Genomic DNA, 26759 nt, shown 5'->3' with positions numbered 1-26759 from the left:
ATTGTACTTCCAAAGAGTCCTTCTCTAAAGCAATACTAGCACTCCGGGCATTGTCTCCCCTCCCTTCCCCAGGATGACTCAGCCTTGTTCCACTTCAGCTTCAATTTACCTTTTGGTAGCTTATTTACAATTTGGCAGGAAACTTTGTTTGTATTTAAGGTAAGAGCTACCGAAAAGAGAAGAAGAGGGCAAAGTAGTAAGGACTATCTCAAGTGCTCAATGAAAAAAAAAAAAAGGAAAAAGGAACCTTTTCTTTCAGCGTCTGTCCCAGGCCGGCTCCCCCTCTCCCCCAGGCATAGTGGCAAAGCAATAGCTTGAGATCTTGCCCATCCTTTAATGAGGGGATTCCTCCACAGGGCCAAATTAATAATTTATTCCTCGGCTCCAGCAGCCACTTAAACTTGCATTGATTGCCTTGTGCGGCATTTCCTTTCCTGACAACCCCCATTTCACACTCCCCCACCCCCACCCCCTACCTCTCGATTTCAGCCAGATCTCTCGGATCTGGCTTCATTGCAGCCAAGGTTCAAGCGAGAGGCCCATCCGGACTACTCAAGGACAAGGCGATGAGTTGACCAGCCGGCGTGGTTTAATCAAGACGGTCGTAATCCGGACAAACGGCCTGCAGGTTACCCTAAAAAGACGCAGGAAGGCAGGGCCCGACCTTGCGTGCCTGCCTGCCTTCCTCGCCTCTTCCTCCTCCTCCTCCTCCCCTCCCATGCTGCGACTTGGCCGCTCTCCGGGCGGGAGAGGTGAAGCGATCCACTCAGCCCTCCCTCTCTCCACGGCTGCGTTAACAGCTGTCTGCCACGCAGCCGCGCGCTGCCCGAAACTAACCCGCAGCGGGGACAAGGGCTGCCTTCGCGGCGCTCGCGTGCTTTGCAGCTTCGGCCGAGACCCGCGCGCGGACCCCCCTGCCACCTGTCTGGGGTTCCGAACTTAACTCGGCTCCCGCCGCCAGCTTTCGCGGGCTGATTTTCTCCCCCCCCTCCCTTTTTTTTTTTCTCTCCGCGGGGCTGCATGACGGCGCACGCCGCTCCCCGGACAGCTTCGCTCCGTTCTCGCCGCCGGCGAGAAGAAGGCTGCGCGGGAGCTTGGCGGCGCTGCGAATAAACGCGCGCTGGGCTGGCTCGCGCTCTCCCTTTTCACCCTCGCGCTCGCACGCACGGGCGCGCGATACAAAAAGCGGGGACCACGGAGCGGCGTTGCCTTTGGGAGCAAAGTGAGAGGGGAAGCGCGGCGAGGAGAGACAGCCGAGAGCCTCCCGCTCCAGCGCTTCCCCCGTCGACGGCAGCGAGATCCCCGTCGAACCCGCGCCGGGACGCCGCGAAGCAGCACGAGCTCCGAGAAGTAACTCCCCGGCAGCGCCTCGCTTCCACCCACTGCGGAGTGAAAGGTCCGAGCGGCGGCCGTGGGGCGAGCCGCAGTGCTGCTGTCGGACGACCCCCCCCAAGGGCGCCGAAGTTTTCGGGTCCGCCAAGTCTCCTTCCTTCGGAGCCGGGAAAAAGACGGTGCCGTGACTGCTCCCCTGGCCGGCCTTTGCTCCGTTTGCTTTCGCCCCCTTCTCTTGCCGCAACCCGCGCCAGCCCTTCGAGCCGGCCGGAGTCCAGAGAGCCGCCGCTTCCGAAGCTCGCGTGTGAGCAGCAAGGAGAACCATGCCGGAGACCCGGCGTCCGCTGCGGACTCTGCCTGCCTTCCTGGCTCTGGTCTGGACGGCGGCTAGCATCAGGCTCGCCGGAGGGGCCGGTTCGGAGCAGCAGATCCCCTTGTCTGTGTGAGTGTCGCAGGCTGGGTGGAAGAGTTCGCCGGCGCCGGCCAACGGTTGGGATGGGTGGGGAAGAGACTTCTTGTGGCTTGGACTGGGGCATCGCGCTGGCTCCCCCTCTCAGCTTTTCTGACAAGGGGTCGGCTGGCAGCTCTTGGAATTGGGGTGGAGGAGAGCAGTAAAAGCCCTCATCGCCAGCTTTTCCGCCGTATGAACTTTCGGCTGAGGCGCCGGCAAGCTCCGGACGCTTTTCCCTTGCAGTCCCGTTTCATATCGGATGCTCAGGGAGAAGTGATCTTGCAAAAGCGGATCTAGAATCTCGTCACCGTGTATATCCTGTAATTTCTGCCTCTCGGGCATATAGGGATAAGTTTCTCTTCAAGTTTGGCCGAAAGAGGGCTTACTCGCGCCTTACCTAGCAGAATAGGTCGACTTGGGGTCTCCACTTGAGAATCGCCACAAGGTTGTTTTAAAGGGGAAAACGTGGGAATTAACAGTTCAGCCTCTACCGGGTATTTATTTCTCTGTGTCTGTCTGTCTGAGATGTTGTTTATTGAAGTGTGTAATTACATTTCCCTTTTCATTATTTTTCTCCGTAGGGTAAAACTCTGGGCCTCTGCTTTCGGTGGGGAGATCAGATCTATTGCAGCGAAATACTCAGGTTCCCAACTTCTGCAGAAGGTAAGGATCCCTCTAGCTGTAGTTTACCAAAAGATTAATTCAAATGAGTGCTGAAAATGAAGGAGGATTTGGGTACAAACCAGTGGAAGAGCAGCAGCAGCAACAGCGTTCATCTGGAGATTTTCTTCTGCTCCTTTGATAACACTTTTTAGCTGCCTGCTATCTCTTTTCTGCTGACAGAAACCACAAATTTCATCAGGAAGGGATTATTTTTAGATTACAGCCCACACAAGGACTTTCATTATTTCAGGTGAAGCTATTTAGAATAATGCTGGTATTAGTTTTGATTACAAATTATTAAGTTAACCTCCGTTTATTTTCTCTTTTTCTTGTTCTCTCTCTCTCTCTCTCTCTCTCTCTCTCTCTCTCTCTCACACACACACACACACAGAGAGAGAGAGAGAGAGAGAGAGAGAGTTTTTCTGAGGAATGATTAAAATTGGAAGTATTATGCTTCTTTGTTTAGTTGTACTTTTCTGCAATAACAACAAAAAGACTATTGCTTATCATCTCTGTAATTCCCCCCCCCAAACTATTATTCTTGTAGTCATCTTGGGTCAGTGTTGGGATGTATTACATCATTACAGATAAGGAAAATGAATGTGGTTATCTCCCTGCTCAGCTGCACAGCTGGATATTAAGGTTGTAAAGTAGTGCAAAACCCCGAGAAATTGGACTAAGTCTCCAGAAGTCTGATGAGTAACGAGAATAGAAAATTATTATAAGAATCTGCATCTGAGCTCACTTAAACAAGCAACCTTATACCGAAACTTCATTGTTCAGTTAACATGTGTTTAAATATAACTGTCGGAGAATACAAAATAAATTAGGGATGCAGGGTGGTATTGGGAGACTATAAAAATGTTTCAAAATTGCAGTTTCATGTGATTTGAAAATACAAGCTTCAGAGGCAAAGTTCAGTTTCATGACTGAAATGATTTGATCAAATGTAAAATATTTTTAAGAAAAATATTTAGCTTTAAACTAACAATAGGCCATGTATTTTTGTTGGAAGAGTTTAACACTGTTCCTATCAGTGAACTGTAACACTTTCTTATTTATGAGGAATTGTATGACAAGCTTTCCCTATTGCACTGGTGAGGCAAATAACAAACTTATGCTTCAGTAAGTGTGGTTGATGCAGTAAACCTAATGATGGCTGTGGAAACATAATAATCAAACACAAAAGCTCCTTGTTTTTTTTGTTCTTTAGCACAAAGGTGATTTGATTAGAATAATTGGCAATACCAATTGCTGGGATTTATAAGTATCAATGAAATAATTTAAGGTACTTTTCTCAATCCCCATGGGATATTCTACATGTTTGGGTATCCGAAATAATATCTGCTTCATAATCAGAATGTCCTCTTTGCATGCTGTGAAAGTAAATATCTTCTAAATTAGGATATACACATATACTATAGTATGGCTAATTTCTAAATCACAGCCAAGTCTGAGATTATTGAAAGATGGACCAAGCTTAATAAAATATTGTCCCTGGAAGTGGGTATCTTCAGTTAAAATTTTAATTTTGGAATTCTGCCTTGATTTTAAATCTGTGTTTTATAAGGAGAATCTCTGATCATTTAACCATTTAATGTTCATTTTCTACACATTTCATAGCAAATAAAGAATGCAAAAAGTTATCTTTATAATAATTCTTTTCCCATTTACTTTAGAGCCTCCTTAAATGTGGAATATTTGTAGCAGTCAGATGCCTTTCTTTTGGTTGACATATTGCAGTGTTGTAATTAGAAACTATTACCATGCTCATTTTACATTTTCTTTATCATCTTTTAGTTTCATTGGCTAGACAGTCTTTCAGCAGCTCGACAGTACTGTATTTAATTCCCATCTGGAGGTTTTTCTTTTTGATGTTTATACACTACAACCAAATGAAACAGGAAATACAAATGTTGAGGTTATTTGTATTCAAGGTTGTGCAGCTGATGGTATATTGATGGTCTTCTTGTCTTTAGTTTTGTACTTTCAGATATTTTGAGGAGATAATTCAATTTTATTTTAATGTCAGTGTTTCTGCATTCATCCTATGCATTTTTGTAACCGCAGAACTAAAGTAACTGATCCCTGTTATACATTGTTTTTATCATCATCAGACTTTACACATTGCTGTATAAAATATGTGCATTGTCTTTTTTGGATGTATCAGAATTGGAGCTCCTGATATTCACTGGAACAGCAGTGATCAAAACTATTATTGCAATGTCACAATGTCACAATCTGAAATGTGAAACTCTCCTCCACAGTGCTGTTCTGGTGGCTAAGAATACATCTGGTTTTACTCTGTTGTACATTAACGCAAGTGTTACTTTATCTCTCTCACCCTATAAAATAAGAATAATGAGAATAAAAATACTGAAATTCCAAGATATCACATTCAAGGGGTCTTGAAATCAAGTAAAGAATTAAAGTGATACCCTGGGCCATGTAAGTTGATTTTCAAGGTAACTGGTTCATAAGCATATCTTGTAATTTGTATTTGTGCTTCTTTCATAAAAGGCAGAGAGTGCCATTGGAAATAAAAATTTAAATGTGGTCTGATCTCACTCTGGGGTATATTATTTTATACTTTGGTTTTAGTGGATAGCTTGCATTTCATTTGGAGCCACAGTGTAATATTATATTTTAGAAGCTAAAATTATTGAAAGATAATATATGGGCATGGATAGCGATATGTGAGACACGGCAGTACTACACTGCGGTACTGTAGCCATCCAATCTAGAAGCAATGCAGAGAATACTTGGGAGGAAACCTTTTCTATTTCTCATTACTTGTTCTGGAGCAACAAGCATAGGTAAGTGCCAAAATATTTTTGGACATAGTAACTCTGTTTTGAATCTGCTTATTTGAAAATAAGATTTGCTTATTTTAGCAGGTTTTATTTTCTTGTTAGCATACTGAAGTTCAAAACCTGAATGATATAAAGAGAAGAAAGTCCTCAAAGCACTCTTATCAATGCTGCACACCCCATTCATATCATCTTCTATTAATGGTCTACTTTATAGTTAGGCTGGTCTCAATCTGTATAGGCTGCAGTCTCAGCTACCCTAAATATTTTCTTATTCCAATCCTTCTGCATCCTCTACACTCATGCAAAAGACCATTATTCTTTGACAGTAGTGTCTCTTGATTAAATCCAAAAGGTACTCATAATAGTTGCTGGATTCAGTAGGAGAATTCAAGACAGATTCCTTTTTAGCCAATGCATTTTCATGCTTTAAAAAGAAATTTCTTCATGTGAATTTATTCTAAGGGAATTAGAATTAAAGGTTATTTTGCCTTTAATAAGGCGATTGGCGAAGAAAAAAAACCAAGTAGGTTTGGTGATATGGCTAATTTTCCAGTTTCAATTTCAATTGTCATCACGATTTGGCGCCATAAAATAAATTGTCTACCTGCTTAGTTGAGTGAGGCTTCAACTTGACTTAACAAACACTGCAGAAAAAATCAAATTAAATATGGAGCTGTTTTATTTATACTCAAGTTTAGATGAGCAGATTTTAAGCACTCATGACTTTATGTATATTTTCAAATGTAATTTCTTTCGGACTAACACACCTTAAAATGCTGTATTTCCCAAGCATGAGGCATAATTCACCATGCATAATAGCCTTTCAGTTATACAGGTGCATTCTCATTCTTTTCAGGTGAACTTCTCCGAGAATTAGGCTCTTTGTGGATATTGAAGATTTGAATGACAATAAGGTTGCATTACAATACTTCACTGTAATAGATAGGGCTTTCTGCATTAAAGGAAGGATTTAGAGATATGGGAGGTTGCTATTTTGCCTGCTGTCAGAAGGGTCTGAATATTAACTATTATCTGTGATCCAGGGGTTTATGAGCATTTCAGTTACAATTTATCAAGAATTGCTTTTCTGGCAAAGAGTGATTTGTTTGAGCAATAGCTATAAAATGCAAGCAGAGACAGAAATTGTTTACATTTTCTTAAGTTTAAAAAATATATATAAAGAATGGTAGTTCAGTGCATTTCATATATTTCTTAAATTATGCCCTCTTTTCTCACATCTCATTTGTACACTTTTCATCACATATACATACTTATACTCTGATAGCATAGAATCCTCCACCTTTATTTTTTTTTTCTAGTTATGGAATGGGTTCATTGCATTCATACCTGAAATGAAACCAATTATTTCTGAAAAGCTATTCAAGAATTGTGCCATCGTCCAACCATGGGCCAATGCAGCACACATTAATCACCTACATCAGGCAGTTGTCTTTGCGCATGAAGAGGGGCTTTTTGGGGGGAGGGGGGTCTTTTCCTGCCTGATATGGAGGGTGTTGCCTAAGCTTAGGTCTGCACTGCAGGTGTCTGCCTGGTGCAGGCACTGCTGTACACTGCTGATAAGGCTGCTTTCAAGACAGTATCAACAAAATTAAATCCACTAGTAAAGGCTTTCTGGAGTTAACAGGATTGCCCCTGGGGAAGCATATGACAAAATACATCATGTTTTCAGGTTAGATGCCTTTAAAAAACATCTTTACTATCCTTAAAAAAGATCCAGGAGAGACTTTGGCAGGTATAGTAAATGATTCGATTGGCTTTCTCTTGTTATTTCGCATCATGGGAGAACTGTTAGAAGAATCGGGCAAAGTTTCATCAGGTTTACATATTAAAAACAATATCTTCCTTGTTGAATTCATCAACTGAAATTGCAAAGATAAAAGTTAGTAAACTTCCATTTACCATACTGGTTGCATTCATACAATGTGCCTCACCATGTGCTGTAAGGATGTTGGCGATATATTTGAATAATGTACAATCCTAGCTGGTTTTAAGCTTACTTGATTGTATTTGTGTCTTAATATGTTATGCAAACTGAGACTACTTGGTTAATTAATCATTCAGTTCATTGTGTTAACTTAGAAGATGTGTTAAATATCTTGAATGATCATAGTCACTCTGTTAAAGTTTGATAAGTTGATGAAATGGGTTTCCTTTCCTTTCTTCAAAGATACATATTGGATATATAAATGCATATAATTGCTGAGAGTATACAGATTTAGTGTTATGTATATTAGATAAAGCAAGTGCCTACATGAGTACAGTGCTATGCTAAGCAGCTCTTATAGATTAGAGTGCAGGTAAAATATTGATTATAGGTTAAAAGAGAAATAACGTTGGAGACCTGACATTAAAAACAAAGATGTGCCTTAGAACATATCTGATTCTTCACATTTTATTGTTCATAGATTATGAAAGTTGTGCAAAACTTCAGAAGAAGTCTGCTGAGAAAAATAATAATGTGAGTTAAGGAAGCAGCAAAATGTATGCATTAATTAATTTATATGCAATCTTCACTGGCATGCATAGATTCATCATGAAGTCATTACAGACAGCTTCCAAGTATTTTGTTAGAAAAAGGAAGCATTGACAATAGAGAAATAAAATAAGAGTAAGTGAAATAACAGTCTTTTGTTCTGTGGGGGAAGTTCAATAGCTGATTAGAAGGAAGATTAGCAGCTTTATGGCAAAGCTGGACAGAAAACAATAAATAGCGAAAGAGAAGCTTATCCAAGAATAATTTAGTTTTGTGTTACATTCTCCACTCCCTGTAAATTTTTTTGAAAGGCCTAATTGAAGAACTGCTATTAATTTTTAGTTAGTTACTCTTTTCCCTCAATAGTTTAGGCTTATGACTTCATTGTTTTTCCAGTGAGAATGGGGCTACTGATGTTGCTGATGGAATTGTCCAAAGTTATAAGTTATGTCTGAAAATGTGCAATTTCACTAGATCCAATGTTTGGAATGATGTTATTGATAGGGAGGCTTCATCAGATTCTACATGCTTAATGGGAAGTTTTATTTATTGCTGAAGATTTAACATATTTTATGGATGCAAAGTAAACTAACAAATTGTGAAACTGCATAGTAAATATATGCATAATGCATTTCACAACTCAGTTTTATTCTAAACTTAGTACCCCTAACATAAAACATATAATATAGATGGTTTTAAACACACAAAATTCTGGATAGGATTCCATCTGTGTCCTTTAATCGAGCTCTTAGATAATTTGATTTATTTTTCCTTCATTCTCCATGCAGTTGTTTAACTTAGGACAGTGAAGACACTACATGTATCAAAGATAGTGGCAATTTTTAGATGTCATTTTTGTATGAAAGTGAGGATGCAGATGCTCATTCAAATTTCAGCGAGTTACCTTTTAATTGAATGACCAATGTTCTTGAGCTGTGGTGGTGCAGTGATTAGAATGGAATATTGCAGGCTAATTCTGCCGATTGCCAGCAGTTCGATTCTGATTGGCTCAAGTTTGACTCAGCCTTCCATCCATCCGAGATTGGTAAAATGAGAACCTAGATTGTTGGGGGGAATGTGCTGACTCTGTAAACCACTTAGGGCTGTAAAGCACTGTGAAGTTGTATATAAGTCTAAGTGCTATTGCAATTGCTATTTTTCAGTATTTGTTACCTTCTGTTCTTCAGTATTTTGTATATTTCTCTGTAAATCAAGAAGAGTTGATAAATGAGAATATGATTTATGCTATCCACCAGCTAGAATTGAATGCCAAATAGTGACCTAGAAAGAAGGACTGGAGTACAATTTGAATTGAAGATCAAGGCATGTCTCAATACTTTCCAGCTAAAGAAAAGTGGCTATTTGCTTCAAATGCCTATAGAGGTTTAGTAATAGATCCACATCTCCTTTTTAACTATCCTTGTTTCAGGTCAATTAATATTCAGCTACTGCTGTATCTGGTTAATGCTGTACATCTATCTTCAGTTTTAAAACACATAATGGGTAAGTTAAATTCTGAAAAGAAATCATTTTATACTGATCCAGAAAAATGTACTCCAATCATCTTGACATTAATTGCTTGTGTTTCCCCTTTTCTTTGCTTACTTGGTTTAAAAGAGGAGAAAAAAAAACTCTGCAGAACATCATCATTATTGTAAGGGGTCAGAAAATTATGAGAGTGCTTTCAAATTAAAGGAAGTCATGAATGACATTCCCATCTTGTGTAAGTTTCATTTTGTAATGTTAATTGTTTCACAGTTTTAGGCCTCCAATATAACAGCTTTGAAGACAAAATTAACAGTCATAGAGGAAGACATTTTTATTTTAAAAATATTAATCATAATTAATGCACATATTATTAGTGCTTAAATTTCAGTCTATACACAGTTTCAATTCAGTTTCCATTCATAGATGAAACTATTACAGGATAAAATATGCAAAGATATCAAATTGCTTTCTAATAGCAGATTTGAAGATGTTTACCTTTTTGTACATGTACAAGGACACTGACGATGTTACCTAGTTGGGCAATGAAATACCTGCAAGCAATCAACCAAAATCAGAGAGAGCACCAAGGACTCCACAGTTCAATCCTGAGCTACAAATATTGTACTGGAACAGTTTAAGAAATTTGCCCCTTTAAATCTTTGCACATATTTAGACAATTTGAGACAGAAACTAGATAACTATTTTAGGCTCACCCAAAGGCTCAGAGGGTGAGTTTGACTTTCCTTCTCCTTTGAACAACAGGTCCCCTGTGTCATAGCATTTTGAAACCTATCCCAGTTTCTGAAATATTTGTTGTGTGAAATAAAGAGCTGTGCTAACTGAAATTTATTTCTGAGCGCATCGTTCTGCATTTGTAATATATCCTCCTTTTCTTTTCCTTTGCATTTTTTATTGCAGAAGAAATGTTTGGGATGCAAGGTTGGTAAAATATGGTACTCTTTTCAACTCTCCATCTGAAACTCTGCGTATTAAATACTACAGTGTAGCAATCACTCATGCACCATTTACTAATTAAAGCAAAACTACCATCCTTAAGGTCAAAAACTCATAGTACAGGTGTTCCAGTAGTGCTTCTGTCATAATTTCTGTGCCTTAGTCTATGCTGAGTAGAATTTTTCTGGTTTGTATCTTGAATAAATTTCAAAAATCAAATAAACTTTTATTTAAGTATTTGTGTGTTTGTGTGTGTGTGTGTGTGTGTGTATGTAGAATGAGATTAACTATTAATATTCGTACCTTGGTGTAGTAGTTAAGGTGATGGCCTAGAAATTCTAGTCCCGCCTTAGTCATGAAAACCAGCTAAGTGACCTTGAGCCAGTCGCTCTCTGTCAGCTGGACCCCCCTCACAGGATTGTTGTGGGGAAAACAGGAGGACAAAGGAGTATTAAGTATGTTGGCTGCCTTGAGTTATTTATAAAGTTAATACAGGTGGGATAAAAGTCTAATGCATAAGTAAAATAATTATTAAGCATGCTTTTTCAACCTTAGAGTGACTTTCTTATTCTTGTTTTCTTATTTTTATAGAGTTGTTGTTAGTTGCAAAGTCATGTCTGACCCATTGCGACAATGTTCCTCCAGGCCTTCCTGTCCTCTACCATCTTCTAGAGTCCATTTAAGCTCACGCCTACTGCTTCAGTGACTCCATCCAGCCACCTCATTCTCTGTTGTCCCCTTCTTCTTTTGCCTTCAATCTTTCCCAGCATTAGGCTCTTCTCCCATGAGTCCGTCCTTCTCATTAGGTGGCCAGAGTATTTGAGTTTCAACTTCAGGATCTGGCCTTCTAAAGAGCAGTCAGGGTTGATCTCCTCTAGGACTGACCGGTTTGATCGCCTTGCAGTCCAAGGGACTCGCAGGAGTCTTCTCCAGCACCATAGTTCAAAGGCTTCAATTCTTTGGCGCTCAGCCTTTCTTATGGTCCAACTTTCACAGCCATACATTGCAACTGGGAAGACCATAGCCTTGACTATATGCACTTTTGTTGACAGAGTGATGTCTCTGCTTTTTAGTGTGCTGTCTAGATTTGCCATGGCTTTCCTCCCCAGGAGCAAGCATCTTTTAATTTCTTGGCTGCAGTCCCCATCTGTAGTGATCTTGGAGCCCAAGAAAATAAAATCTGTCACTACCTCCATTTCTTCCCCATCTATTTGCCAGGAATTGAGAAGGCCAGATGCCATGATCTTGGTTTTCTTAATGTTTAGTTTCAACCCAACTTTTGCACTCTCCTTCTTCACTCACAACAAGAGGCTCTTTAGTTCCTCTTCACTTTCTGCCATTAGAGTGGTATCATCTGCATATCTTAGGTTGTTGATATTTCTCCCGGCAATCTTAATTCCAACTTTTGATTCAACTACCCCTGCCTTTCTCATGATGTGCTCTGTGTATTAGTTAAATAGGCAGGGTGACAGTATACAGCCTTGCCGGACTCCTTTCCCAATTTTGAACCAATCAGTGGTTCCGTGTCCAGTTCTTACTGTTGCTTCTTGACCCGTATATAGGTTTCTCAAGAGACAAATAAGATGGTCTGGTACTCCCATCTCTTTAAGAACTTGCCACAGTTTCTTGTGATCCACACAATCAAATGCTTTACCATAGTCAATGAAGCAGAAGTAGATGTTTTTCTAGAACTCCCTAGCTTTCTCCATGATCCTGCCTGTACTTCTGGTAGTTCTCGATCAACATACTGCTGGAGTCTAGCTTGTAAGATTTTAAGCACAACTTTACTAGAATGTGAAATGAGTGCAATGGTACGATAGTTTGAACATTCTTTGGCACTGCCTTTCTTTGGAATTGGAATGTAAACTGATCTTTTCAATCCTGTGGCCACTGTTGAGTTTTCCAAATGTGCTGGCAAATTGAGTGTAGCGCTTTTACTGCATCATTTTTTAAGATTTTGAATAGCTCAGCTGGAATACTGTCACCTCCACTAGCTTTGTTACTGCTCAGCTTTCCTAAGGCCCACTTCACTTCACATTCTGCGATGTCTGGCTTGAGGTCATTGACCACTTCATTGTGGTTATCAGGGACGTTAAGCTCATTCTTGTATAGTTCTTCTATGTAATTTTGCCACCCCTTCTTAATCTCTTCTGCCTCTGTTAGGTCCCTGCCATTTTGGTCCTTTATCATGCCCATTTTTGCATGAAACATTCCCTTCATCTATCCAATTTTCTTGAAGAGTTCTGTGGTCCTCCCTATTCTATTGTTTTCTTCTATTTCTTTGCACTGTTCATTTAAGAAGGCATTCTTATCTCTTCTAGCTATTCTCTGGAATTCTGCATTCAATTGGGTGTATCTTTCTTTTTCTCCCTTGCCTTTCGCTTCCCTCCTTTCCTCAGCTATTTGCAAAGCTTCCTCAGACAGCCATTTTGCTTTCTTGCATTTCTTTTTCTTTGGGATGGTTTTGGTTGCTACCTGTTGTACAATGTCACGAACCTCTGTCCATAGTTCTTCAGGCACTCTGTCTATCAGATCTAATTCCTTAAATCTATTTGTCACCTCTACTGTATATTCAACAGGGATATGATTTAATTCATACCTGAGTGGCCTAGTGCTTTTCCCTACTTTCTTCAGTTTAAGCCTAAACTTTGCAACGAGAAGCTCATGGTCTGAGCCACAGTCAGCTCCTGGTCTTGTTTTTACTGACTGTATAGAGCTTCTCCATCTTTGGCTACAGAGCACATAGTCAATCTGATTTCTGTGTTGACCATCTGGTGATGTCCATGTGTAGAGCCATCTCTTGGGTTGTTGGAAAAGAGTGTTTGCTATGACCATTGTATTCTCTTGAGAAAATTCTGTCAGCCTGTGCCTTGCTTCATTTTGTACTCCAAGGAATACCTTGCCTGTTATTCTGGTTATCTTTTGGCTTCCTACTTTAGCATTCCAATCCTCCATGATGATAAGGACATCGTTTTTTGGTGTTAGTTCTATGAAGTGCTGTAGGGCTTCATAGAACTGGTCAATTTCATCCTCTTCAGCACTGGCGGTTGGGGCATAGACTTGGACTACTGTGATATTGAATGGTTTGCCTTGGATTGGAACTGGGATCATTCTGTCATTTTGGGGATTGTATCCCAGTATTGCTTTTCCTACTCTTTTATTGACTATGAAGGCTACTTCATTTCTTCTGAGGATTTTTGCCCGCAGTAGTATACCTGATGGTCATCTGAATTGAATTCACCCATTGCTGTCCATTTTAGTTCACTGATTCCTAAGGTGTCAATGTTCAGTCTTTTCATCTCTTGTTTGACCATGTCCAGCTTTCCTTGATTGATAGATCTTACATTCCAGGTTCCTATGGAGAAAAAAATCTTTACAGCATTGGATTTTCCTTTCACCACCAGATACATCCACAGCTGAGTATCCTTTTGGCTTTGGCCCAATCGCTTCATTCTTTCTAGAACTACTAGTACTAGCTCTCTGCTCTTCTCCAGTAGCATATTGGACACCTTCTGACCTGAGGGGCTCATCTTCCAGCATCATATCTTTTTGCCTTTTGGTACTGTCCATGGAGTTGTCATGGCAAAGATACTGAAGTGGGTTGCCATTTCCTTCTCCAGTGGATCACGTTTTGTCAGAACTCTCTGCTTTGACCTGTCCGACTTGGGTGGCCCTGCATGGCATAGCTCATAGGTTCATTGAATTACACAAGCCCCTTCGCCACGACAAGGCAGTAATCCATGAAGGGGTTGATGGGTGGTTCTTTAAGTATCTTATTTTCTTTTAGGATTCATCTACAACTGCTTTGGTCAATTTGCATTATTTAGGGAAGAAGATAATTTTTATGAGTCCCAAAGGTACATTTTCAAAAGGCAACTGGATTTTTTTCCCCCTTGAAGACCTTTTGCTTTTCATACAAGAAGCTTCTTCAGGTCTGACTGAACGGTGCAGGATGGAAGGATTTATATTTCTTGCAGTCATCTGGTCGTTAGCACTCATTCTGAGAGTTGTTGAGGCCACTTGGAGATTTATCTGTGTCCTCAGGGTCACCTTAGTAGTGCATATGGGTGTGGAACTTTCTTTGAACTGCTGAAAGGACTGTTGTAAACAGGAGGTAGGTAGTGTCATATCTCTCTCTGTCTGTTAAGAGAGGGCTGCTCAGTCTTAATGTAGATGGCCTCTTTGACCCCCCCTTTCAAGCCAGAAGAGACCCTGTTGTCTTCAAAAAAAGTGACCTTTGTCTTTCAAATGCAGATGGACTGCCAAATCTTGTTCTGATGGGTTTTTTCTCCTATGTTGTGCCATGTGTTTATTTTGTTTCTCCAATGTACAGATCTGTATATGTCTCACTACATTGTACTGCATATATCACAGTATAATGCTTAGTTTGTGTCTGGGTGTTTTGTCCTCAGGTACTCAGGAAGATTTTCAACCAACACAATATACTGTACATACACACACTTTAAACCCCAAACTACACTAAAGCAGAAGCTTGTCCAACCCAAGGCTAAAACACCCATGATAGGCAAGAATGTTGGTGTGCTCATTTCTGCAGCTTTCTCTTCGTTATTTAGGCACCTTCAAAAGAAGAAAAACTTGCTATAATTTGGTTTGTTCAAATGTTTTTGCCTTTTATCCAATTATTGTTTTATATATACCTCTTTACTATCAGTTTCCGTTTTTGTTTTAAAAATAATTATAGATTTTAGATTATCGTGATTTTCTGATTTCCAAAGTTGCCTTGATAATATTGGAGGAGGAGAGACAGATAGGAGAAGATTGTATCTTACTAAGACATTTTGCATATTTATCCCTTCCTCATACATGTATCTACCTCTTTTTCACACAAATGAGAAATTTTGGAATCAGCATGGGCATTATTATTACATATTCAGCACCTTTAAACTACATCACGGGTGTCAAACTGCCGGCCTGCAGATGCGTCATGCGGAAGCCATGCCCACCTCATTGCCGGCAATGTCAAAACCATCCAGATATGTTGCACGATGTCATGTGACGTCGTGAGTTTGACATGACTGAGCTACATGCACACACAGAGAAAGAGAAAGACACACAAACAAAGCTTGAAATTTTAAGAGGAAATGTGCACGTATGGGAAAAGACAGTGGAGAAGATGCATGCAAACTAGGGTATCATGAAGACTTAGTGAATACCACAGAGACAAATCTGGCCTATAGAAAAGATCAAATGAATAGAAAAGAGACATGGTAAGGCAAAGTATTACATGGCCAGTACATAAAGAAATTAGGAGCCAAAGTAAATAAAAAGACCTGGCAATGGCAAAGAGCAGGAAAGTTGAAGAAAGAGGCAGAGGGGCTAATTCTGTCTGTACGAGACCAAGCCTTAAGAACAAATGCATATAAAGCCAGAATTGAGAAGACAGCAACAGATAGCAAATGCTGCCTCTGCAAAGAAGCTGAAGAAACAGTGGATCTCCTAATTAGTAGCTGGAAGAAGATCGCACAGACTAACTACAAACAATGGCATGACAATGTAGTAGCAAGAATATCTGCAAGAAATACCATTTGACTACAAGCAAGAACTGGTAGGACTACAAAGTAGACAAAATAGTAGATAAAGAAACTGAAGCACTTTGGGACTTTAGATAAGGCCTAACAACTGTAGATAAGGAAGACAAAATCTGAATAGTAAGAGTACCTGGAGAGAGCAGAGAAAGAAAACAGAAGAGAAAGAACTGGAGAAAATCACAAAATACAAAGACCTGCAAGTAGAAGTAGAATAATTGTGGCAAGAGAAAGCAAAGATAGTACCAATAGTAATAGGTGCCTTGGATGGAATCCCAAAACATCTGGAATACCATTTGAGCATCATCTGCATTGACAAAATCAAGGGTTAAAGGCAGTTTATTTGGAATAGCTTATAACCTACAACAATACCTTTAATGTTATTAAAAAACACCTAACTAATCTAGATCCTTGAGAAGGACTTGATAGGTGGAGAAAACAGCCAAATCCAGTGTAATTATTTGGCCGATTATAATACATTTAGCTATTGCCCAGCTTTCAATAACTCAGTTGACCTCTAAAATATCCCTAATAAATGGACATTCATCCTGTGTTCACAAATAACTAATTGAAGGAATGTCAATTTTTTTGAGTAGACTGAGTTGAATCATTCATAGTACTGTATGAAGATAAATATAATTTCTTCTCAATCTCAGCATCTTAACCACCTTCAGTATCAATATTTGTTACTTTCTTTGTTAATCTTCTTGAAACTTGGTATCCAAAGCTGGACACAGCACTTCAGTAAAAACAAAATAACATAGACCATTATTTATTTTTTTGATTCATGTTTAGTTTATGGTCTATGTTATTGTCTTAAAATGTCTGGAAATGACCTCTTATTAATTAAGATGTCCATTTTACATGTGTGCATTTATCAAAATGTAGAACTTTTGATTTATTTGTGGAAAATTAATCATTTTTACTTGTTAGGTTCACCTTGAGATTTGTTAATTTTTTTTTGTAAGTTATCTATCTTTCCAGTTTAGTGCCCTCTGCAGATTTAATGAACATCTGCTGTTTTGTTATATCCAGGTCATTAATATAGATGTTGAACAACTCAAGTATAAGTATTGTCAAATACGTCTATTTTCTATAGGCAGTTATGCTCTGTATGCCTGTGCCTTCAAGTCATTGTTGACTCTTGATGACTGCTTGGATGAGTCCCTGCACTTTTCTTGGGAAGAGTTTCAGAAGTATTTGGCCATTGTCTTCTTCCTAGAAAGAGAGAGAATGACTCATCCAAGAAGAGTTGATTTTGTGCCTAAGGCAGAGCTAGAACTCACAATGTCTTGATTTCCAGCCTGGTGTTTTAACAACCACACAAAACTGAGTCTCATACTCTGGGTGCAGTTAATCAAGTACAAAGCTTAGCAGCACCATCATATCTAGTTCATATTCTGTCATGTTGTCAGCATGATTTAGCTTTAACTCAGTTAGTACTGAGCATGCCCAAGATGGCGGACGTGCACGGCTGAGCTCCGTTAGGAGCTTCGACAATTTTAACAATATGGCGACCCTGGGGAGCTTCACAGTGATATTTGGGTCCTGTGAAGGTGAGGAGGAGGAGGAGGACGAGGGAGCTGAGCTTTGGTGCCTGCCTTGAGAACTGCCTTGAGAACGCCTTTGGTGCCTGCCTTGAGAACGTCTACATGGTTTGCCTGGCTCTGGGAGCCTGGACTCACCGAGGGCTCCGAGGACTCCGAGGACTCTCTGAGGACTGTCAGCTGAGCCCGGAGGAGCCTGGAGGAGCCCGGAGGAGTTTCGGGAGTTCCTGGACGGCTTGGTGGACGCGGAGGAGCCGAGCAGAGTCCCGTGTTGTATGGTGCCGATCAGCTGTTTATCGGTGCCGCAGGGACCCGGCGAACTCCGATGGAGGCTGTTCGAGGCGGAGGAGATGGGCGGAGCCTCGATGGAGACTGCGGAGGCTGCTGAGGCGCCTGGAAAGACCTTGATTTTTTGCTGAAGCTCCGCTCAGCGTGGCTCCGACCGGCTGACCGTTTGTGTAATGGAGGTCCTGAGATCCCTTTTACGGAGCCTGGTGGTGTTCCTGAGATCTGTGATGCCCGGATTAATTGTTTACAGCTCGGTGATGCTCCGGAATGCCTTCCTGCTGCTTGGGGAGCCGCGTGTTGCTGGAATGACTATGAATCGCGGCTTGGAGCGGCGGGGGGTGAAAATGCTGGAGTGGTGGAGACGTCGTTTAGCTGGTTTCCGAGATGGCTGACGGTGAAGGGAGTGGGCCTCTCTGATATGGTGACCTGGCCTGGTGGTGGAACGCGGACGCTGTTGCCTCAGACATTTGTGAGGCAAAATTTAATCTCTGCACCGCCAGAAAATCATTGGACCATGTTGTGGTTTCCCTTCTTGACTGACTATCATCCAGTCTTTTTTGCAACATGGAAGTGACTTATATAACCAGAATCTCTCCTACCATTTTGTGACCATGCCGGCTTATTAATCCTGATGTATTTCATAGATTCTCTGCTCTAGCTCCCTCCCCTTCTCCCCCTCCCCTATAATAGAAGGCCCGGGTTGTAACCACTGTGGGAGAGTGGTTAAGTTTTTTACATCTGCTGCCTCCCAGAGGTGAGAGCTCTGGGGGGTATTGCTCTCCCGGTTTGTATGTACCAGGTTGCCCCCTGGCTTTGACCGCCGTGAGAGGGCGGGATTCGATCTGTCCCGGGATTTCCCAGCTCTAGTGGCAGTGGAGCTGGGTTGGCTCTCTGGTCATTTGCCTTCGATTTATTTATTTTGAGATCCTCCCATGTTGATCTGGTCTGCCTTGCTGTTTTTTGTCGGACTTAATGCGTCTGACTTATTCTAGCACGACCTTATACGCTCTCAGGGGGGCCCCCCCATCCTGGGAGCGACCCGCCTTATTGTTTACATCTCCTCTTGATGAAGGGCCCGAGTGTTGGGATCCTGAGAGATGCCTGGGCACGGGTAGGGACCTCCGATGTAAGCCAAATAGGAGGCCCCTGGTTAGTTTTTTGGTTAAATTTTTTAGGAGGTTAGGGAGGGGGGTGGGAACTTCTTTTGGTTGTTCGGATATGGGGGGCAGTCCAGCAACCACTGTCCAGGCCAGGGCCGGGATTGATCACGGAGGGGAGGAGCGGGGGTCGGTCGCCCCCGGGGCTCCAGGGCAAGTCGTGGGAATACCTATTCCCACGACGTTAGGGAATGGCAGCAGGTGCAGGAACAGAAGGCCGTATCGATCTCAGGGAAGGCCTCTCCGCTACTTGCAAGCGGTGAGGCGTTCCGACCCTCTTGTTCTACCCCGAGGTCCCGGGAGTGAGGATGTGCAGCCTCCTGAGCTCCGGCTGGTGTACCTGAATGCCAGGTCTGTCGTTAATAAAGCTCCTCTCGTCCGTGACTTGGTCGAGGGTGAGCAGGCGGACCTGGCTTGCATCACAGAGACTTGGTTGGGCCCAGAGGGCGGTATTCCTCTGGCTGATCTCTGCCCACCAGGTTTCTGGGTGCTACACCGGCCTCGGGCTCAGGGTAGGGGTGGGGGAGTGGCTGTTGTTATGAGGGAGACCTTAGCTCCGCGGGAGGCCACCGTTCCACAGATAGTCGGGTGTGAGTCTCTCTTCTTGAGATGCGGCCCTGGTGCGCAGTTGGGCTTGCTGCTGGTGTACCTTTCGCCTAGTCACGCAGCAGCAGCCCTGCCTGAGCTTCTCGATGTCCTCTCTGGGTTGGTGGTTGAGTTCCCGAAACTTATAGTTTTGGGGGACTTCAATCTACCATCTCTGGGAGGATCATCTGAGTGGGCTCGGGAGTTCATGGCTTCCATGACGGCCATGGACCTGACGCAAGTAATTTCAGGACCGACTCATGAGGGAGGCCACACCCTTGACCTAGTTTTCTTATCTGGTCGGTGGTTAGATGATCTTGGTGGGGGCTCTCCAATTATTATGCCCCTGTCATGGACCGATCATCATCTCCTGCGGCTGGTCTTCCGTTTTGCCACCCCCCGCCGTGGGTGTGTGGAACCAGTTAGATGGTACTGCCCCAGACGCTTAATGGATTCTGCGAGATTCCAGGCAGCGCTGGGGTCCCCACCTGCCTCCCCCACTCACAGCTCGGCAGATGCCTTAGTGGAAGCTTGGGAAAGGGCAGCCACTGAGGCTCTTGACCGAGTTGTACCCTTGCGGCCCCTGACCCGATGCAGATCCCGTCGAGCTCCATGGTTCTCCGCGGAGCTCCGGGAGATGAAGTGCCGGAGACGGGGCCTAGAGAGCGGTCGGAGGTCCAGCCGATCCGAATCCGACCGATTGCGACTAAGAACCCATATTAGGTCTTATCTCGCTGCGATAAGGGTGGCGAGGTCCAATCACTTCGCTACCCTTATCGCGTCCGCAGATAATCGCCCGGCCGCTCTGTTTAGGGTGACTCGCTCCCTCCTTAATCAGGAGGTGAGGGAGGAACCCTTGCAGGGTCGTGCCGAGGAGTTTAACAATTATCTGTCGGACAAAATCACTCGGATTCGGACCGGTTTGGACTCCGACTGGGCAGAGTCTGGCGATCAGGACGCGGGTGGTCTTGTCGATATCACTTGGGAGGAGTTTGATTCTGTGACTCCGGAGGAAGTGGACAGGATTATGGGGAGACTGAGCTCCACCACATGTTTATTGGACCCGTGCCCTTCCTGGCTGGTTTATGCAGCCCGGGAGAGGACACGCAGCTGGTTCCAGGCAGTTATATCAGCTTCTTTGAGTGAGGGTAGCTTCCCTGCCGTCTTGAAAGAGGCGGTGGTGAGGCCCCTCCTCAAGAAGCCTGCCTTGGACCCAGATGTATTGAACAACTTTCGTCCGGTCTCCAACCTTCGCTTTCTTGCGAAGGTTGTTGAGAGTGTGGTGGCGCATCAGCTCCCTTTGGTCCTGGATGAAGCGGATTATCTAGACCCGTACCAATCGGGTTTCAGGCCCGGGCACAGCACGGAGACGGCATTGGTCGCGCTGGTGAATGATCTCTGGAGGGCTCGGGACAGGGGTCATTCCTCTGTTCTAGTCCTATTAGACCTCTCAGCGGCTTTCGATACCATCGACCATGGTATCCTGCTGCGGCGTCTCAGGGGATTGGGAGTGGGAGGCACGGTTTTACAGTGGTTCTCCTCCTATCTCCAGGGACGCTCGCAGTCGGTGTTGACAGGAGGGCAGAGGTCGACCGCGAGGTCTCTCGTTTGTGGAGTTCCTCAGGGGTCGGTCCTCTCGCCTCTCCTGTTCAACATCTATATGAAACCGCTGGGTGAGATCATTCGTGGCTTTGGAGTTGGGTATCATCAGTACGCTGATGATACCCAGCTTTTTCTTTCTACCCCAAACCACCCCAGTGATGCCCTCAACGTGATGTCCCGTTGCCTGGAGGCGGTTCGGGTCTGGATGGGGAGGAACAGACTTCGACTCAACCCCGACAAGACCGAGTGGCTTTGCATACCTTCATCCCGGGTCTATTCGGATATTCCATCTCTTTCTATGGGGGGTGAATTATTACCCCCCGTAGATAGGGCTCGCAACTTGGGAGTCCTCCTAGATTCGCGGCTTACCTTGGAAGATCACATGGTGGCCGTGACTAGGGGGGCTTTCGCCCAGGTTCGCCTGGTGCGCCAGTTGCGGCCCTATCTAAGCCGGGATGATTTATGCACGGTCACTCATGTGCTCGTGACCTCTCGTCTAGACTACTGCAACGCTCTCTACATGGGGCTTCCCTTGAGGACCACCCGGAGGCTCCAACTGGTACAGAATGCAGCCGCGAGAGTTGTGTTGGGAGTCTCCCGATACTCCCATGTGACACCTCTGCTCCGTGAGCTGCATTGGTTGCCAGTTGTCTTCCGGGTGAGATTCAAGGTGCTAGTAATGGTGTTCAAAGCCCTCCATGGCATGGGGCCGGAGTACCTCAGGGAACATCTGCTGCCGGCATCAAGCTCCCTGCGCCCTGTGCGTTCCCACAGAGAGGGCCTCCTCAGGGTGCCACCGGTCAGAGAATGCCGTCTCGTGGCCCCCAGGGGGAGATCCTTCTCTGTGGGCGCCCCGGAGCTATGGAACCAGTTACCGGTAGAGCTCCGGACGGCGCCCGATCTGTGCTCCTTTCGCCGCGATCTGAAAACATACTTGTTCGAGCAAGCCGGCCTGGCCTGAGCGGGGATTGGTGGGGTTTTTTATCATTTTTATTGGGGTTTTTACTATGTATCAATTGTATTTTAATCGGGCATGTATTTAATTATCTTTTAATTTTTGTATATTTCTGTGTTTTATTCTTGCCCTGTACACCGCCCTGAGTCCTCAGGGAGAAGGGCGGTATAGAAATATTAATAAATTAAATTAAATTAAATTAAATGATTTTGCTGGGGATCTTCCTAGCATTGTTCTTATTAGTTAAGCTAATAGATCTGTTTAGATTATTAAAAATGTTGATAGAGAGATTCTCTTCTGCCTTCTCTACCTGTTTTATTTATTCACCACTGGTTGGGCTTCACTGAAGATGGTCTCCAGGGCAACTGCTGCATACCTGGCTTCAGTAAAGCATTACATCTGTTCAGCCATAGGTAACATTTGCAGCCAGAGGAGAAAAGGGGATGATTAAGACATAGTTTCTGGGGACCAGAAAAAATTAAAAAGCTGCTTGTCAGCAGCCTGAGTTAGGGAAGGAGGGAGAGAAACAGAGAAGTCAGGAGTGAGGATGATTGCCTGAGTTGCCATAGTTACTTAATTATTGTTGGGTAGCATCTTTTGGATGTTCTCCATGAAAGAATTCTCCTTCAGCCAAGAAGTCTTCCATTATCTGCCTACTTATGTAAAGACAACTTTCTGGTCAGATGGAAACAATAAAATAGTAAAACAAAAAAAGAATGCATCACACAGCCTAATAAAAATAGAGTACAGATTGACCTCCACCCTGTTAGTCTTTCATAAGGCTCTAAAAGCCTGCTATCTTCCCTTGCCTGGGGTGCTGAATGTGCTAAGGTCCCCATTTCCTGGCTGTATTGCTAACTGGCCAAGTATTTTGTTCCCAGTATATTTAATCTGAATGTTTTTATTGTTTTTATTGTTTTAATTTTTTTAGTAATTTTAATTGTAATTTTGTTTTTAATTTTAAGCAGCCGGAGTCAATAAAATAAAATAAAATAAATAAATGTCGCTACTGCTACTGTGACCCAGGGCTTGGATAGATAGCAGGTCTTGGTGCTGGAATTAAGCCAATGTTGATGCCAACTTGAGAGGGTATTTCAGAGAGGGTACTTCAGAAACAAAATATTAGAGCTGTTTATGTTTCTTAATTATTCTGAGAAAACTGAATTCTGATAGGGACATAATTTTACAAACTAGTACTGTGTCATAGCTTTTTAAATTTTGATCTACTCTTTTCAATTGTTGGAGTTGCCATAGGAGAGAAAACATATTGTAAGATTCTTGCTGGGTCAGGCTGAGAATCTAACATTCTGCATCACTCAGTGGCAAATGGTTGGATCTGAGAAGCTCTCAAGCCTGGATAGGAGAGTGATAGCCTCTTTTGCAGTCTCTTCCCAGCAACCTGACAGAAGAAATGCTGACTATTATTTAGGAGGCAGAAAATATCCCTCAATGTAACTAGCTGGGAAGAAGCTGATCTTTTATGCTATGACCAGTTCTCTTTTAAACCATCCAAATTGGCTACTATACTTATGGACAGTGAACTCCAAAATTTAATTATGTACTGTAAGAAGAAGTATTTCATTCACTTAGTCCTAAATCTCAATGTACTTAGTTTAAGTTGGCAGTCTCAAGATTAATATTGTGAATATGGGGGAGAGGACTTTTCCCCCCATTGCCTATATAATTCTCTGTCATGTCTTTCGCAATCTTCCTTATTTCTGAACTAAGGTGACCCAGTTGTAGGTCTTTCTCTTAAAAAGGGAGCTGTTCCACTTCACCAATCATTTTGGCTGCCCATTTTTGCACTTTCATACCTGTATATTTGTTTTTAGTGCAATTGCCAGAACTGTACACAATATTCCAATTCCAACTGTACACAATATTCCATAGTAGATTGTGTAAGGCAACTGTTGTATCAATAGTTCCTTTTTGAGTTCTTTTCCTAATGATTTCATATGTGGAATATGCCATTTGACTTGAAAGTCTGAGTGGTTTGCATAAAGTTCTTTGAACTGTTAAACCTTTAACAAGGAATCACAGATAATGAAGGGGGTGGTTAAGAAAGAACTGCTTTTGCCTATGTAAGATGAACATCATTATAATTTGTAGTCAGGATCTTGCCTTTGGAAAGTGAAGATGATTATGTAGCAAGTAAACCCCAATGTACTAGTCAAACTGGTCCCATTCTTACTTGGAACACCTTTTTGGTAACAGGTAAACAGGAATCATAAATCCTTTTGATTCTCATAACTTCTTGATGGAACTATAAAAATAAGAGCTTCACAGATTTATTTAAAAGAAATGGCTAGAAATAATGGTGTGCATTCTCTTATCTCTTTTGTTTTAAAATGTCTATCTAATTTTATTATTAATGCTGCGACAAAATTCCTGATGCTGATGAAGATATGACGATTAGGATCAGTGATTGAAAAGCACAGTCACTAACTCTGGTGTATCTTGTTTTGCCTTTATATATATATGTAGATCTTTGGTCATTCGGGTTTTTTCCCACGTAGAATTGGAGGTATCAATTCTACATGGGAAAAAACCCGAATGACCAAAGATCTACATACAAACACCCGCGAAAACCTCAGAAAACATATATATATATATATATATGTTTTCTGAGGTTTTTGCGGGTGTTTGTATGTAGATCTATGTAGATACAGTATATATATGTGTGTGTGTGTGTATACATGTATGTGTGTATATATATATATATATATATATATATATATATATATATATATATATATATATATATATATATATATATATATATATGTCAAATGCTTGTTAACTATTTTTAGATTACCTTGCTAGGCCCCAAACATGGGACAAATCTTTATTTCCTGTGTCAGCCTAACCTGAAGGCCATCGACAGGCAGTAGTCACACCGGTGACAGCTCATATTTGTGTAAATTTTAAATTGCTAACAAAGAATTAAGGGAGACTGATATGCATTTCAAACTTATTAGTTTTCATCAGTCAGCCATACCCTTCTGAGATTCGAACCTGGGCTGATTGCACATTAGGCAGTTGTTTTCGCCTCTAAGCCACAGGATCTCTCTCGCTTTGTTAGCTGAGAAGCAAGGGGAGATATATGTCAAATGCTTGTTAACTATTTTTAGATTACCTTGCTAGGCCCCAAACATGGGACAAATCTTTATTTCCTGTGTCAGCCTAACCTGAAGGCCATCGACAGGCAGTAGTCACACCGGTGACAGCTCATATTTGTGTAAATTTTAAATTTACACAAATATATATATATGAGCCTAGTTATTTCTAAACTAAATCCAGCACTCTAACTAATATGCTACAATTTATTTTTGACTCCTTGGGAATTTTTAGATACTTTGTTTAAAAGGAATGTCTAAATTTCAAATGAAATTTTTATTTAAATGAAAGAGGGAGAAATTTCTTCATGCTGACAAATGTGAAAAAGCATGCATATAGAAACTTATATAGTAGTACTTTTTTGCATTTTTTTTCCTTCTCCATTTAGGCTTGTCAACATTCACTTTTGCCATAGGCTAAATAAATAAATACATCTGCATTCTTGCTTTTTACTTTTTTTCTGCCCAAGCTTTAGTACCATATTCTAAAATTACCTTGTGTCTTTGAGTTTTGCTATTTCTTTCAATAAATGAAATGAATCAATGGCATTTATACATTTTTTCTAACATTTTTGAATATTTCTTTTGGTGATCTGTTGGTATTATTGCCAGTTTTAAATATCAGTCTCATTTAAATTAATTATAGTCAGTGACTTATGGTAATATTCTACCTACAGTAGATTTACTGTTGTATTTGTATCAGCAAATTAATCATTAGAATTGGCTGATATATAAACCACATGAGCAAATAAACAGAAGTGAGTTATTTCTTAGACTGCTCTGTATTTCCCACAAGATGCACTGCATTTGTTTTATGTTTGATTGCATATCCCATTTTTGTTTTAACTAAAACATTAATTTGCTAATTCTGGAGTCAAGTACAGTTCTTGTTATCAAAGTGCTGTAATCCAATGTTTTTAAATCAGAGGTGTAAATCTTTTTGAAGGATGCAAAGAACATGCCACTTAGGCCATAGTAGTGCTCATTAGAATGAAATCATTGTAAACATTAATAGATTGATAAATAAGCATGTGCCTTTGCATTTTGAAATGATGTGTAGTAATTCTTCATTTTGTTAGGACAGATTGTAAAGACACATATTTTTAATAAGGATTTCAGCACATATGCCAGGAATACCCGTGAAAGCATGTGAGAGTGTGACTTAATTTTGTAATTAATGCATAATTAATGCAATACTGTGTTTTTCATGGAACTTTCATTCATCTTGAAGTCACTTAATCTTTCATGTAGGAAACAGTTTTGGAGAAAAACAGATTGGTTTGGTGCAGGATGGAGGGAAAGAGCTCTGAAATAGGAAGAGTGCTTGATAGAAGGGTAGAAGACCTGGAGGGAGGGATTTTATTTGGCTACAGTCAAAGAAGTAAGTGAGCATTTTCTCTTCTCCCACCAACCAAGTTCCCCAAACAAGAGAAGAGACAGTTTGAAAGACTTGAAAGGGGAAAAGCACTAGTCAACAAAGCCAATGCAAATGAAAGGACAGTTGCAACAGTCATTACAGGAAAAGAAAGACAAGGATAAGAGTCAGATGAACATAGGTAGATAACTGATGTGAAGTTGAAGTTGATGCTCACACCAGAGAGTGCCAGATGGCAGAGAGTTTTAAGGTTGGGAAAATAGCCCTGCAAAGTCTGTTGAATCCAACAGGATGGAGGAAAAGGACCAGAATTTGAATTTTGGAACTTACACATATATTGGGCAGATAACCTATGTGCAGCAGCTACACAGAGAGCTTCATTGTATATGCGGC

At 41.9% G+C, this 26759-nt stretch overlaps 1 protein-coding gene and 1 long non-coding RNA gene across 2 annotated transcripts in view; both read left to right on the top strand.

Moving 5' to 3' along the window:
• Nucleotides 1-1655: 1655 nt before the first annotated feature.
• The window catches only part of CACNA2D3 (calcium voltage-gated channel auxiliary subunit alpha2delta 3), a gene marked incomplete at its 5' end in the record, with an annotated part of 613685 nt that continues 588581 nt past the window's right edge, over nucleotides 1656-26759 (top strand). The window contains 2 exons of the mRNA XM_083353347.1: nucleotides 1656-1774; nucleotides 2365-2446. Of these exons, the coding sequence (XP_083209473.1) occupies nucleotides 1656-1774; nucleotides 2365-2446 (201 nt within the window). The remainder of the gene's footprint in view (nucleotides 1775-2364; nucleotides 2447-26759) is intronic.
• The window catches only part of LOC310634507, a 158423-nt gene continuing 138635 nt past the window's right edge, over nucleotides 6972-26759 (top strand). Inside the window, exons 1-2 of the long non-coding RNA XR_014491244.1 lie at nucleotides 6972-7012; nucleotides 10160-10180. This is a non-coding gene — a long non-coding RNA (uncharacterized lncRNA). The remainder of the gene's footprint in view (nucleotides 7013-10159; nucleotides 10181-26759) is intronic.

Source organism: Vipera ursinii (genome assembly GCF_947247035.1).
Source record: "Vipera ursinii genome assembly, chromosome: 2".
NCBI classification, from domain to species: Eukaryota; Metazoa; Chordata; class Lepidosauria; order Squamata; family Viperidae; genus Vipera; species Vipera ursinii.
This window is presented reverse-complemented; position numbering and strand designations above follow the sequence as displayed.